General features: G+C 39.4%; 1 protein-coding gene across 1 annotated transcript in view; it reads right to left on the reverse strand.

Annotated features, from left to right (window-relative positions):
* Positions 1–4008: 4008 nt before the first annotated feature.
* Positions 4009–17023, reverse strand: part of mei4 (meiosis-specific, MEI4 homolog (S. cerevisiae)) — a 57408-nt gene continuing 44393 nt past the window's right edge. The window contains exon 4 of the mRNA XM_071531759.1: positions 4009–4284. Coding sequence (XP_071387860.1) covers positions 4009–4284 — 276 coding nt within the window. The remainder of the gene's footprint in view (positions 4285–17023) is intronic.

The raw sequence follows: 17023 nt of genomic DNA on the forward strand, positions 1-17023 counted from the left end.
TTTGGGTCACAGTCACCTTATAGGAAAAGTCAGACCAGACAGATGGAAATAACCTTAGCCTGTATCTGGGGAGAAACCAGTCTGCTATGGTGAAGTTTTACAGACACATCACTTTCTGTTTCTGTTATTTCACTGTTACTGTATACCCCAACAGGGAAGTGATTAATCATAAACAGACATGCCAATGCTTTGCTTTTTGATGAGTATTACAATTATATGTGCACACCACTTTTTAACCTTAGTTTATCCAGGGAAATGTTGTGCTGAGTGTGAATGTTTCTTCTTCAGCTCTTCCCTGCCTCACATTCACACAGTTCCACACATTCAGCTCCACTGGAGCAGTTGAGGGTTATGTGCCTTGCTCAAGAGCATGACCACTTTATTTGTTGAGGGAGGAGAGAGCGTTACTCATTCACTTTCCCTAACCAGGTTTTCCTATGGCTGGTCCAGGGCTTTGAATATACAGTATATATTCAATATTCATATGTTGCTTGTTATTTACCATTTTGACAAATTATGGGGGGACATACTTTTATATTTTACATTTTGCTGTTCATTTTTATAGTTGTAATCTAATCAATTGGCAACCTTTCATTCAGCTTTCTAATGTTATTGATAGATAAACCTAAAAATCACTCTAGTATAATTTACTGACACAGGAAATATGAGTACTTCAGCCTGATGTCAGGCCAATATCTGATGCAGGTATCCATGGTGGGAAATTAGTACGAGCCACCAGCCAAATGATGCAAAATAATTCCAACAGTTATCAAAATTTCACTGGATGAGTGAAAGTGCAGGATGAGTCATCAACAGACATGTTCTCTTTACCGCAAAGGGACGGTCAGTTAATTTTGATATAAAATTTCTAGAAATTAACATTTTTGGTCTTTTTATTGGTCTGTAATGGTGAACAGGTGAACACTAGGTCCAGCAACATCGGCAAAAAGGTAAAAAAAAATTAAAAAAAATAAAGATGTTATTTTTCATTTAATTTCATTAAATGGTCTTTAAACTAGTGAGAGTACATGGCCATGTGGTACCTATGAACAAAGCATGCATCAGTGCTGACAGACAAAGACACCAGCTGCAGAATTCAAATAAATAGAAGTGATGTTCTTTTCAAACATATGTCAGAGCTTTCATCATAGCATGCCGTCTTCTTTAACCACACAGATGAAACAGTGGGCTTTTGCACAAAGGCCGAGAGCATCGGGGTTCTCTGCTGATGACGCAGGCAGCCATGTTTGTCCCTGTCAATCCCATGCATGGTGAGACAGACTCACCTCCCCGCTGAGGCACATTAACCATCTATGCACGTAAAAGCAGTCCGTTTTTATTTCTCCAGCGGGCCTCTCCCTGCTTTGCTCTCAACAGGATATGAAAGATGAGGAGATCACAGACAGAGAGGGGCAGAAACCCAGAGCAGACACAATAGGAGCGATGGCTATCGGAGCAACTGGGACCCGTGAGCCTTTGGTAATTCATGACGCATCAGGAAACTTATTTAGCGCTGCAGCCATTTGAGCTCATGCCTCGGCCATTATTGCACACACAAATAACCCGCAGGGCAGAGAACATCATCGCCGACGGTGGTCCTCGGTTTCTCGAGGAGAGGAGGGAGGGTGATGAAGGGCCAACAAGTTCACATCATGAAGAAGCAGACGTCTCCCATATAGACTCCACTAATAAAAGGTTCCAACACATTTTTCATTTCAAAATTCTACACTTTCTCAAGACTTATATTTCCTGACTCGATTTGAAGATTTTGGTTGCTGTTCATTACATTGTATGATGATGATGGTTGGGCAGTATGTCTGTCAGGCCACATCATTCTATGGTAGAGCAGAGCAATTCATTGAAAAAAATTAATCAAAATTGCAATATGAACATGAATATGAACTGCAATTTCCAAATCGCAGCAGCGACAGTTTGGTCCAAAATGGATTTGTGTGTTTTAGAGCTGCAGGTAATCTTTGGTCCATGAATCAAAACCTTTCATCAGACTTAAACTCAGTAAATCCTGCGCACTGACATTTCTTTTTTTTCAACAAAATTACTTTTCTTTAAACAATTTTAGAGTTCTAAAAAATGTATGACAGGAAAAACATATGTAATGCTATGAATCGCAGTTGAAATCGCAATTGCAATATTCTGTCAAATAATCGCGATTCAAATTTCTGTCAATATCTTTCAGCGCTAGTCTAGGTCTGATGATTATTCTTCGCAACATCACAATATGTGGAATGAAAGTAGGTCTACAATTACAAATAATGTATTGTTATACATGAATTGGGACTGAACAACCATTTTCCCCACCTACTTTTGGCATATTTCCTCAACTTCAAGACCTGCGTTGGACCCCTGCAGGACACAGGCATCTCCCATATAGACAACACCAGTGTCTTTGACTTAGAATACGCCATCAGCCGTCAATGATGAAGAATAATGTTGACACTTTGAGTGAATGAAGAATATGGGATTTATTAGACACTCCTCATTACTCACTTACTGAAAGCTTCAAGGGGGAATAAAAACAATTAGTACTCCAAAAGTATAAAGGACAGCGTTTGGCTTCATTGTCATTGTGAAATACTTTTCCCTAGTTTTTCCTCTATCAAGAGACAGTCCTCATTACCCAATTAAAGACAGCGGTTCAATGTCGAATCACTCTACAACTTTTAAGGGATAAAAGTTTTACTTTAATTGATTTTTTTTTTTTTTCAGTTAAATACTTTTGCTGTGAATAAAAGCTATTCTTCATTACCCAATTACAGACAGCAATCAATGGTGGAATGAATGAGCAAACAACTATTAGAGGAGAGAAGTTTGGGATTTATTTTTTTGCTCAGTTGTGCAGTTCTGAAAGACATGACACTAATAGAAACAACAAATTAAAACACAAGCGCCTAACATTTTACATACTTCTTGGTGGCAATATTTCCTGCTGATATGGTGGGTGCTTGGAACATAAACTCCACTTAGCCTTTATACAGATAAAAAATTCTCATTAAAAATATATTGTTCTGTCTTGGTTATTTCCTCATGCTGACTTGCTCTATGTCCCCAATATCTCAGTGGGAATAATATTTTGGTAACTAAAGTATTTTCTCGGAGCTCAGCCGAGGCAGTACTGTTAGATATAGTTCTGAGGTAACGGTGTGAATAAAGCATGCGGACGTCTCATTGGCATTCTTCAGTCTAGTTGGTCCTGACGTTTTTACTGTCAGTTGAGTCGTCTCTGACTTGGAAAGAAACTTCTATGGCAGCCCTTTGACAGGATTCCTACACATACTCTATTTCAGCAGTCATCACTTTTCCCAGACGGAAATTTCTTGACTGGATTTGAAAATTTGGGTCGATGATAACTGTGATGTATGCTGGCTGGCAATCACTGTCAGCTAGGCCTAAACGCTCAATACCTGAGGAATATTCTTCAGAATAACAATTTTCCCAGTTGTTTCTCAACTGGATTTGAAGATTTTGAAGGGCTCAAAAATCCCAAATATCATATGGACAAGTTTTGCTAAACTCTGTTTAACAAAATCAAAGCCCTGATTTGACTCTTTTGACCGTTTCAACAGATAATATATGACATCAAAGGCAAAAATCTGTCAAATCCTCAATTCTGTCTTACAGGCTTCTTATTTCCAGTTCAAAATTCCACATTTTTGCAGACTTAAATTTTTTTTGAAGATTATGGTCCGTGTGGCATTCTGTGGCTATGCTTTTCATATTGTTCACATTAAGAGATACCACAGCATGTGAAGTGACATTGGGTCCACCAATACAAAAAAGTGTAGGCATTTATATATTCAGGCTGAACAGTTTATCCCCATGCTTTTCGGGACATTTAGTGCAATTCACAAAACTGTGAGCCCACCAAGCTATCAAATGTATTTTTTATATATTTTTTTGACTTTGCGTACCTGTGTAGGAACCCTGCTTTGATGTAGAAACGCCTCAAAAATGAATTTACGGATGCATGTTCCTTGAGCACAGGGGATCCTAGGCGGTGTCTGAGCAGGATAGGAGACCCCCTAACCTCCACATGTAGAGGGCGAACAGGGGGAACTCATCGGACAACAGCAGGACGTGGTGTTCCAGGTGACCCAGGAGGGCCTTCTGCTCTGCAGTGTGGTGATGGCTCGTGACCCCTGACCCCATCTCCTCCCTACCCGGTACCTCTGACTTCTGCAGGAGCTCCTCCAGGATCCAGAACAGGTAGACTGAATTCTCATACTGGTTCACAGCAAACTCCTCAGGCCCTGAGCTCTCCTTCCCCTGGAAAGTAACACTGACATTAGGGCTGCATTATTCATTGAAACAAATATTTAAGTCACATTATACCATGGTCTGGCTGCAGGGTGTCCATTAATTCCTGATAATAGACACCTACTAAGTAGTTCCAGTGAAACTGTCTGTTCACCATTCTAAATTAATGCGCTGGCTACGTAGCATCAGCCTGTATCTGAAATGAGTAACCATAGCAACAGGGACGCAATCAAAGCCTCCGTTTACTCTGTCATTTGTTCGTGAAAATCTTGATATTGATTTGGGGACAATGACATGGCTGGATAGCTAGCTAGTCTTGTTGTTAAACATACTGTCAAATTATATTTACTGTTTGTCAACCGTACGCAATGTTATTGACTTTGAATGTTGCTAGCATAACGTTAGCTTTCTGGCTCATAGCTGAGCCAAAGGGTTCTATGAGCTGAGCGGACTAGAAATATCTCCTGCTGCCAAGTCCTATCTAAGGTTCGTCCTATTTACTGAAGAAGTGAACAACGTTTCCATTGCATAAGAACCTTATGGGATGGTAATGACTGTTCCAGGTATTAGTCAAACCCTTGGGTGTTACCAGGGAAACTGAGTTATGGCTTGTGAAAAACTTTAGATTTTGATTACAAAACGCATGAAAATATAAATTAATGGTCTTCATTTTTTTTCTTTGGCAAGTGACCATGGTATAAGCGGGATAATGCCCTTCGAGGTGTCCATAATCAGGAATTAATGGACTCTGCAGAGGCAACCGTCGTCCATTAATTCCTGATAATGGATACCTTGAAGGGCATTATCCCTTACATATTTAATACTTACATTTCCAAATCACTAAACAAGGTTTTCTAGCACAGAATCCCAGACCTACAAACTAACCAAATCCTGAGTGCTGGCTGCTCATTTTCTCTGCATCTTTTTTGAAAAATGTATCCATATTATTATCCACATGTATCACAGTCATTATTTGGTCAGTATTATCAATCCATAAAAGTCATGTCACATTCCAACAGTGCCTCTGACGAAATCTGAAGAGTTTCACTCCAGTGATGTTTCCACATTTGAAAAATGTGATACCTATTGTGACAAAATGATTGTTGGTATGAAATTAAAACTCACTATTGAATATTATTGAAGTTACTAACTAGCTCAAGCCCATTGTTGACAACATTGATACAAGGGGAAGACAATGGTATAGGACCAGTTGAACATGTGAATAATTACTAAAATAAATCAACACTAGAGTAATCCTCCTGGGATAATGGACTGCTAGATGATGTTGCAACATGTTGCAAACACTAAACAGCTTGGTCATTTTTAACCATAGATGGACACCACAGCAGTATGAAGTACAAATGTGACATTGTTTGCAGGTCACACTAGTTCACGTGCAAGCTCAAGATCTGACTTTATTGTCCCTGTCCTGGAAATTGGATTTGCAACAAGGCATACCACACAATACACTCTGAACCAAATACAAGTTATTTAAATAAACATGAGTTAGTGCATCTCTTTCAGGCTATGTTTCAATGCGCCTGTTTGTGTATGTGTGTGTGTGTATGTGAGTGTGTGTGTGTGATGTCACAGAACAAAACAGCAGCCAGATGGCTGTCAGGTATTCCTCCAGGCTAAGACCTTCAGAGAGCTGACAGAATGTGACAACAACACCCCTCACCCCTTTCACACAAACACACACACAAAACAAAACATCAACACGCACACACACCACTCAGACCCCATCAGGAGTAGGTCACTTAGTGCTGTGCTCTAGAGAACTAGAACATTATTCTCTTTTAATCTCACAATTCACTTCTGCCTGCTTCAAAACCTTTTCCCCAACTTTCACAATGCTCTCCTTCTCTCTAGTGGGTGTACAGCTTAAAGCGATACTAACCTATTCTGGAAAGACAGGATTCCTCCGGTGACACTATAACAATCCATGACTTAACTATGATGACAGCGCAGTTCTTTTGAGATAAAATATAGTTTTCCAGCATGTTTGCACCAGTTTTTAGCAGAGAAAAGGTCTGAGGAGATACATTAATGTAATTACTACTTAATAACCATAACACATCTAAGCCATTGAGCGAGTGAAACAAGCTGAAAAATATGCATATATAGGCTAGTGATATATGCATTCTGAAGTTTACCATATGGTGACATGTGTAGTCTTGCATGGACTAAGATCTGCACATTTGAGCTGGGGTTCATGCCTGAATGTTCCTATTCATGCATGGACTACTCGACGGGCGCACTGAGGATTTGAGCAGTGCCTTTTTAGGTTTATTCAAAACATTTGTCTTTCTGCTGATCCATTTCCAGCAAGTACTTTAACACTAGAACCGCCAAGGGGTCATTTTTACCCCCCTTGCATTTTCAAATGCATGAAACTCTGTTAAAATAAAACCCCTACATCTCTCAGTTCATGACTTTTCATAAAATGGTTTTATTAATCATCTAGTGAATTATGGGGGGTGTGGGATAAACCGAGGGGTCATTTTTACCCCCTCATAGAAACAGCATTCGCGCCATGCCCGGTTGCCTAGCAACACCCATTGTTTAGTCAAGATGTCTTTTGGCTTACAGTAGGCTACCTAGCTTAGCAAAAACAAGAAATGGACAAAAGAAGAAAGATGAATGTCCAAGAGGCACTGAAAATGCTTCAGGACATGAGTGAGGGAGAATCTGATGTAAAGAGATGATTGACCCTTCATTTTCACCTGATGAATCATCTTCATCTGAGGAGTACGAGCCTCCACCCCGTAAAAAAAAAAGGCTTCTGGTGAAAGGTAGGCTCCTACAACTCAACTTGAAAATGCGTGACTCTAGCTATAGCATAAAACAAACATCACGATCTATATCATAGTATAATTACTCTCAATAGAGCGACCACCCACCTTGCCCATATCGCCACCGCAGGCATACGGCCAGGAAGCCACTTGTTTTTCATCAGACTTCTTTATTTGACACATTACACTTTTAGCAATTTTCAGCTAAACTAATTATACATATTTATATTGTTTATTGTCGGCTCAACCACTGCAACTTCTGTGCGAGCTTGGGCATGAGACGGGCAGGGACGGGACGGTTTGGAGATCTATCCAGCCGGGACCGCGCCAGCCAGCCAGCCAGCCAGCCAGCCAGCCAGCCTGCCTGCCTGCCAGGCGCCTGCCTGCCTGCCTGAGTGAGAGAGAGAGAGAGAGAGCTCCGTTTCTTTATTCCCAGTAGCGTAACTAAAACAACACGTTATTATCCAAAATTACTATCCAAAAATTTGTTTTTAACTTTTACTTAATGTTCTTCTTCTACAATAATTAAATTGTTTAAATGTGTTAATTGTTTGTTTGTTGTAGCCTACAGTTTATTGATGAATTTATGAATTTTAAAATGTTTTTTTTTTTTTTAAATGTATTTTAATGATGAATTTATTGATGAATTTTAAAATGTATTTTAAAATGCATTTTAAAATGCGCCTTTTTTTCGATCTGTAATGAAATAAAGTAAAATTAATAAACCCCATAAACTGAATTTTAAATAGTTATTTTGTCAAGTCTTACTTATTATTTAAAAAAATAGATGAAAATGAACAACTTAACTGCTTCAAGGAATGACATCTTTGCGATTTCTGACGCTGTTGCGGCAGGGGATAAAAATGCCCCCTGGCGGTTCTAGGCAGTATTGGAATGTTGGCGGTTCTAGTGTTAAGTCTGTTTTGTTTTGGACAATGGCACTATTAAACTGGTGATATGATAAACTGCCCTTGGGACATGAATTTGATAAAAGTAAAATCTGAAATGATTTAGGCTAATTTGTGTTTTTGCCGATAAAATCATTGAAATAATTTTAAGTCAAATCAAAAATAAGTTTTCATGCAGTCGTTGGCATTGGTGATTAGAAAGCTTGCAATAAGATGGAATCTGTCCTTGGTCAGTATCATCAGTATATACTGTAGATAGATATATGTAGATATATCTATAGATATTTGGGTGCATCATTGCCATTAAGAACTGTGCCAGGCAGTGGGACACAGAGCACAACATCCCCGGACACTTTGTGCAGCACCTGTTGACAGGATGGAAAGGACGCATTTTTCCTGGATTTCTGGGTTAAAAGGGATTTCTGCTGTGCAGTCTGGCTCTGAAGATCATCGTACGAGGCAAACCGAAACGATCCAAACCCTGTCCATGTGCAAATTCTGGATGCACAGGGTGTCACACTCAGCACATTCAACTGATTTCTTGGCTCCCTCTCTGCACCCTCTCTTTTGAAGATCCTTTGGAAATCCAGCCAAATTGTGTGAGATGAAGCTGTGTATTAGTGTGGAAATGAAAGCATTCCAACCATTCAATGAAGGATTTAGTGGACTGAGATCATTATACATTTTTTTTTTTTTTTTTTAAAACATTTAGTCAATTAATTTTATTGATACTGGTTATTGCTTCAAGTTCAATGACTCAACATTTCATGTCCTGTTTGATGGCTTTGCCATTTACTTAGTATGCAGTTTTCTTGTTTTACACCAGGAAACCAATGGGACCACAACTGGTGGGTTTTGGGCCGCATGAGGAAGGGAATGTACAAATGGAATTAAGTCAGAGTGAGAATGCATGTATCAAAATGTGAAGGTGGACACACCTTGCTTTACATCGTTGGGGATTGAACATTTTAGGAATATCTTTCTGCTGAGACATTTTGAGCCTTTGTTTTAAGGCACTTGGTGGTCTTCTTTGGCTTTTGACCCTCCGTACACCGAGGGCCCACAGAGCTCACAGAGTTCTACACTGATGCCAGAAATGATTAAGACTAGACAGTTAAGGTAAAGACGGTCAAATGGTAAATTGCCAGGCAATTTACAGCTTAAGCGCCCTCAAGGCTAGAAATTTTTCATCCCTTGAGATGGTTTTATGGCTGCAGCTGGCTGATGGGAGAGACCTTATCATATAATGAGGACAGCCTCACATTTTTAGTTAGAGAAATCACACTGCACTCTTGCTGTAACTGTTGTTTCTCTCACTCAAGATCTTGAGAGCATTTCATTCAATAAATCTCACAAAATGCAGTCTTTGTCCAGCCTATTCCTTGGAATTTGGTGAAGAAAGGAGGGTGAAGAAAAACAATAGGTGTGGATCGTTCTATTGTTGATTTTCCACTGAGGAACGACACGGCCTAGGGTTGACAAACAGTCTTTCCTCTCTTCTCTTGCCTTCCCTTTTATTCTTCTATTCTCTTCCTCTCATCTCCCCATTTCTTCTCTAAAATTCTCTTTCTTCTCTCCTTTGAAGAAAGTGATTCTGATTCATACTCCTATCCCTCATCAACAGATCATTCAAATTCACTGACAACTCCAAACTCGTTATTCCAGAAATTCCAGAGAACCATGGGAATGCTATTAATGGGAAGCTATAAATGTCAGTGAAAAAAAGATCCCTGCCCATTGGATTGATGCTCCCTCTGTGGTTTAATCAGCATTGGTTTGACCTCATCTGATCAGGTATATACAGTATACACTCAGTGGCCACCTCTTCCTTTACACAAAACAGCTCAGTCTTCCAGACAGAGTCACATACAATAAAGCATAAGCATAAAGCATACAAACAGGGTTGAGAGGTTCAGTTACTATTTGACTAAACATTAGAATTGGCAAGTCGCTATTTACTTTGAACGCGGCAAGATTGTTGGTGCCAGATGTACCAGTTCCACAGTCTCAGAAACGACCGAACCTGCTGAAATTTTCACCCACTATAGTGTTTAGAGTTTACCAAGAATGGTGCGATAAACAATAAAGTTCAGCTGGAATGTTCAGCTGCGGTCCTGAGGGCAAAAATGCCTTTTTGATGAGTGAGGTCAGAGGAGAATGTCAAGACTCATTCAAACTAACAGGTGGGCCAAAAGTATGCAAAGTACAATAGTGGTGTGAAGAAGGACATCTCAGAACACACAACTCATCAAACCTTGAAGCCAACTGGCTACAATGGCAGAAGACCATGCTGTTAGATAGACAGATAGATAGATAGATAGATAGATAGATAGATAGATAGATAGATAGATAGATAGATAGATACCTTTATTGTCACTGTACGAGTACAATGAAATGTCGTTTGGAGCAAGCCTATAGATGCCTAATTAAGGATAAAAGCTATAAGAAAATATAAACACTAGAGTATAAGATACAAAAATATAAAATAGATAAGAACAAAATAATACTGTATATGCACAGAATAAAAGAGTGAAATGTCCGGTACTGGGACATTTTTTTTTTTGTTTTCCACTCCTGTCAGCCAAGAACAACAAGATGAAGCAAAATTGGATGACTGAAGACTGAAAAAATGCTGTCTGGTCTGACAAATCCTGGTTTCTGTTGTGACATGCTGATGGCACAGTGATAATTTGGCGTAAACAACATAAATCCATGGATCCACTATGCCTGGTGTCAACAGTCTAGGCTGGTGGTGTTGGTGTAATAGACACATTAGACCCCTGACGACCAATGGAACATCATTTGAAAGCCACACCATACAAAATTATTGTTGGTGAACAAGTGCTTCTCTTCATGTCTACCCATCGGTCCATGTCATAAAGCATGCATCATCTCAAGATGGTTTTAGGAACAGGACAGTGACTTTAGTTTACTACACTGTTTCGCACAGTCCAGGGACCTCAACCCAATAGACCTTTGGGATGAGGTGGAACAGGATGTTTGCAGCATGAATGTGCTGACAAAAAAATTGCAGGAACTGTGTGAGTGCAGATGCATGACTGAGATGGCACTGACCAAGATACCTGTGGTACATTTCAGTAACTTGTTGCATCCATGCCTTCAGACTGTTCTGGAGGCAAACGGGGGCTCCAACCTGGTACTGGCTTCAATGTATCTAATGAAGTGGCAGCTAAGTGTATTCATCAGGTCTGTATGTATGTATATCTGACGAAGATCATTTGAGATCAAAATTGCTTTCACCTGTGGTTCAAAACGTAGGGTTCAAGGGACCCCCAGGTCCTTAACGCTGCCAGAGAACTGGTATAATGTCACTTTTATTTCATTTGAAGACAGGGCAGTGAAAGAATGATATAGGATTGAGTGGTGTGATCAGGTCACCCTCCCCACTGTTATCTCTGCTCCTACAGTATAACCAGTTGTCCAGGTCTGAACCAAATCATATACAGTATATCACTTGTACTGGCATATACTGCTCTAGACAGGTTTTCTTCCCATCTGCGGGATCAAATGTCTCTGTAGCAATTGGAGAGTCATGGGCTGCATTTCCCAAAAGCATCGTAAGCCTAAGATGTCCGTAAGTACATTGTAAAAAGCTTCTTACGTCATGTTTACCAAAACAATTGTAACTAACAACCCTCTAAAAAAAAAACTGTTGTAGATTAAGAGTGCTTCTTACCACTCGTAGAATGCCAAGAATGTCATCAAGAAGAAAAGAAGCATCACTACCACTTGCAGGACTGATCGTCAATTTATTTGTTGCCCTTTATTACACAGATGAAAGTGGAGAGAGACAGGAAAGATTGGAAGAGAGAGGGGATGACATACGACAAAAGTCCCAAACTGGATTTAAACCCAGGACATCACGATTACATGGTAATCCTTAGTCCACTGAGCCACCAGGACGCCCAACTTCAGTTTTATTTTGACTAGCGATGCTGAGTGTGGTCTACAGTAGCCCTAAAATATGCACACAATGTTTAGAACCACGATAAAATATTTATGTAGAGTGAAAAACATCTACTCAAAACTATAAACTAGGCTATAGTTTTCAGGGCATACTTCCTGACTTGAATTGTTTATTTGATGAACTTCAGGAAGTGGGGTAACTGGGGAAAAAGTGAAATAATACACAAAATGGGTGACTTGTGGCTGTTGATGCAGATAACTAAACCCTGGGGATTGTTGAACTGAGGAAGAAAGAAAGGTGTGCGTGCGGGGGGGGTGTTTAAAAGATACTTGGAATGACTTGGCGACGTGCTTCAAAACCAACCATATACTGAGCCTCCCTTGGCTCATGCAATCCTCTTCCCTCCTCCTCCGCTCTGTCAGATAGGCCTACAGGTGCTCTCTCAGGTGCTACCTTGATGGCAATGTTGTGCAGCATAGCATAACTGCACAACACTTTTTTAACTGGAACCTATCATAGAACTCTAACAGCACAAAACATTATTATTCTGTTCAATTCCATTCTGCTCTTTCCTAAAGTCATCAAAACAAATCCTTGCGCATTCATTGTTCCTGGAAAATAATCAGACGCTGATTAAAAATGTGTCCCAGTGACTCAATAATATCTTTGGTATAACAGAAAGAGTGATAGATTCATCAGTGGAAACAACACAACTAAAATCACCACATCTTAAACAGTCTTTTGCACTCAAGAGATGTGGAGAGAGAGATGATATTAAATAAAATGTGGCACCTCTATCAGTGGGTGGCTGTGCTCCCTGCAATGGGTTCAAGCTGGAAACCCCCTGGCAATATTTTACCATCCACCAGGCTATGTAATGAGCTCAGCAATCCAATTGCAGGGCAACCCTCCAAAATAAATAATCATCACTTGCATAATACACTTAGGCCATGTTTCTGCTGGAGAAAGAATTCTGAGCACACAAGTATTCTGTCAACAGCTGCAAAATGAGAAATATGCTGAGTAGACTAAGCAAAAACTCGTGAACATTTGTTTCTAAATGACTCCAACATTGTTTCCCCCTCTGTATTCATTCAGCAGCGGTAAAAAGCACCAGCAACAACACTACCACCACTAGAACAGAATATGTTAATTTAATATAATTTAGCCTATTGTTCCTCTGAAACACAAAGATGCATAGTCTTTGCAAATAGCATTGTTTAAAATAAATGTTTAAATTATGATGAAGTGTTCCACCTGTGCTAGAAGTGTAAATTGGGGGGAGAAAAAAAGGACAGATGTGGAACCAAATCGAAACGTATGTACTACATGGGAAGCACTGTAATAAGAAAGCCCAGAACACATAAGATCCAGCGAGGAAGAGTGTCCGAAGGCATAAAATAGTAATACACATTTACTTTTAAGTTAGCTGATGCTCTTCTCCAAAGTAACTTATGATGAATGCATAATGGTTTAAGTCTTAAGGTACACAAGAGATGTAGCATCAGCTTAAATTCCTAAAAGGTCAAAATCACAAGCAACCAATAGTAGTGGATAGATAGGAAAGACAAGGAAATAGGAGGCAGGAAGAAAAGTTAGAAAGTTGTGTATCTTTGTTTTTTGTTTCTGACAGGAGCATTTTCATTGTAAGAGGATGGGGAAGATATAGGAGTGTGGGTTCATCAAAGTGTTTCCGTAGCTACAGATCTAGCTATTGTTGAGGTCCCACCTTCTACTGCGGGTTTGCTGAAGTACTGCTGCATCTGTGCTCCATCAACCAAGAGAAATTGTTTGGAAAAATCAAGTTTCTCTGTCCTCTCCATCTTTGGAACTTAAAAACATGTCTGGTGAATTGTTGGTTAAGAGATTTTAGAGTTGTGTGTTACAACATGCAAATTTTGTTCTAGAGTGTAACTTTAAGAAAGAATTGCTGAGGTGCGGTACAGAACAGGGCACAACAGACCCAAACTGAACAGATCATAATAGAATAGATTAGAACAGCACGAGATGAAGATGAGAACATAAGATGAGATGAGAGGGCCATCTGCATGTAGCCTAACCAGAGTCCCATTCTATGTGAGAGGAGGAAAGCAGCAGGAGAGACTGATTGAGTTGTCTGTTGGCTCGTTAGCTCTCCTCGGGGCTCTGGCTGGTTGACAGCGACAGGCCTGGCTACCGCCTTTTAATAATCCTGATAAACTCCCTCCTCCCTCCATGCTGGGTTGGATAGGTTTTCACTTTATGGCCAAACCACAAAGTCATTGTGATCCCAAAAAATTACCCAAGCTAAGGGTAAGAGATGAGGTTTCCAGTGAGGTTAAAGCTAAGGGTAAGAGATGAGGTTTCCAGTGAGGTTGAGGTTAAGGTAAGGGTTAGGTTTATAACTTGGCAAGAGGATAACAATTCTTTGAAAATCTGTAGGAGGTTGGACCGGTAACAGAGAGAGATTATTGTCCTACAATTGTGCCCCCAAAAAGGCAATAATTGGGTACCTGGGGAATCAGTTCACCAGAGATGAAAGCAATCATCTCTGTTCACATGGTGCTACATGATCACAGACACAGTTTTGAGGATCCACTTTTGATTTTGTTAGCGGTCTTTGCCACTCTTTTTTCAAAAAATTCCTTGACAGAAAAAATAAAAACCTTTGTTTCATTCCAAACAGTAGAAATGTAAGTCATTTGAGCTACAGCACATTGTGTTAGCAGTAAAATGTAATGTTAAAAGTTTAAATCAGGGTTCCTACAAATTCTTATTTTGATCTGTTACAACTCTTAATGTAATAACTTCCCCTTAACGAAATAAACAATTAACATTACAATTATAGGCTAATCATGTAATAATCTTTTTCCTGTTAACCTGATGATTACTACATTATTTGGGGTATTACATTAATAGGAAGATTGAAATTTTCACTTTTCAAACATGTAATAAACAAATTGACAATGTAATAATTGTCAGAACTTAATACATAGCTGTCACTCATTAACAAATTTGGTTAAATTAACCAAATTAACTATGTTGCTATGTTTAAAAAAGGGATAATTACGAATGGTCTTTTCTGATCATTGTAAATGGCTTACATTTCCAATCAGCGTGCTTCAGCATTAAACTCAAGCATTTTTAACAGATTATATGTGAACACAAATAGCAATGATGTAGTATCTGTATGTATTATTTACTACATTGAAAATAACATGTATGTATAACATGAATGCAAGCCAGCTTGTTCTCAAGGAAATGCCTAATTAGTAAGCTAAAGTAAGTAAAACAGTATTATACCTGCCATATAACCATTTGCCGTACACCCTTGGTTCTACTGAACAAGTCAAAGAAGTTTTTATACAAATATGAATAATCTGAGTTTAAATGAGGTTAAATCAAAGTCACTCAGTGAAGCAATGAATCAGCGTCTAATATTCTAACATCTAACAGAACACAGTGTCGAACATTCAGCAGGGTCAGACGGGTCATTGTGGAATTTCATCATCACCTTCTCCATCGCTACTTACTCAACCAGACTGAACTCTCATTACTCAAATCCTCATTATAGCGGTTTGATGGCAGAATGAGAGATGGTGCATCAGGACAAAGTGTTGAAACGATAAGGAGCTGAACACTTAACAGTTCAGAGGCTCTTTGCAGAGTTATCTGAAAAAGGTAAAAGTGCATATTCTAATGGAATTAAATAGTTCTAGCTATCTGTTTCTGTTTAAAATGAGTCAGTCACAAATTTAGGTTGCAATCACACCTATTGTCTGTACTCTTCACAATAAACCATAGCAGAAACTTTGTTGCATTGTTTTATACAAGCAAACCAGGACTTATAAACAAAAGTCACATGACTCAGCTGAGGTATTGGACAGAGTTTTGGTAACTTGTCATCCCGTGAGATTAGATATTTTGGCAGCAGGCAGGGGAGTGCGGTGGTGGGGGGTGGGGGGTGCGGAGTGGTGGTCCAAAACAATTCCAATTCCAGTCTCACTAACTTCAGCCAAGCATGATGGACTTGTTTGCGCTCTTTCCTGTAATTTATCCTCTCTGGTGTTCATACGACATTCAATCCTCGGCTCACATATTGAGAGGGAATTTCACCTCACCTCATCTGGACTCCAAGTTTGCCCTCGGTAAACCAACTGCTAGCCAGCAGTTACTCATGATTGCAGAGCCTATCAGATCTCTTGAAAGAAGACCAATACCTGCATTTTCAGGTATCTCGGTGTGGATATTTGGTGCCACCGAGTTTGAATGGCACTGTTCTCACCTCGACAAACGAACCCAACTAAAGGAGGAAACTCTAAGTAGGAACATGCTTGGTGTGAATGCACCATTTCTCTACTCGTCATTCAGTAGCGTACTCCATGTTCAGACAGCTACTAGACATCTTTCCTGGCTCTATCTCAGACATCCATTGTCTGAACATCTTGAAATAGACATGACACAGCTACCAGTGAGACATTGGTCTGGCACAATGAATCAAAGACATTTTTTCACACAATATAAAGTGGATGAAACCCTGGATGGTCCTGAAAGACTTGATTTGTGGCTGCTATATAGTAAGAAGGAGATTCAAGTCCTACTGTCCGTTCATTTTACATTTCTTGATCCGTCAAGCTTTATTTCAAAAGTTGTGTTACATGTAGTATTTTAACATCAATAAATCATTACTACATTCATTTTGAGACTTTAGTATAATTACTTTACACTACACTGTGCTCACAAAGCGCACAAACTTTATTTTTTTTGTGTGCTTGCCCTGACGGGAGGTTTCTATGTGTATCAGCCAGTCTTTTAAACTCATCTGAAAATTCAAACGTGATTTGACAAACAAGCTTTTAGTTTATGTGTGACCAATATATCCACTGGGTGTTAGCTAGCGGCTAGCTAGCTGTCATTTATTCTTCCAATTATTCATTCTTAACTGTCCTTTTTTCCCAAATTAACTTGCATCACCACACTGTTGTATTATCAAACAGTGTTAATTTACTTAAATGTAATGACATTTTCAATGATAAAATAACTTACATTTATGACGTTTCTTTAAGGGAATCCTATCCAAATAATATGTAACATTAATATCTCTGTGAGGGAATCTGTCAGTTGTCTTTGAGATTGAC

Source organism: Centroberyx affinis, unplaced genomic scaffold (genome assembly GCF_046629955.1).
Source record: "Centroberyx affinis isolate AG114_WGS23_722 - 3 ecotype Tasmania unplaced genomic scaffold, CSIRO-AGI_Caff_v1 ptg002127l_1, whole genome shotgun sequence".
In the NCBI taxonomy this organism is placed as follows: domain Eukaryota; kingdom Metazoa; phylum Chordata; class Actinopteri; order Beryciformes; family Berycidae; genus Centroberyx; species Centroberyx affinis.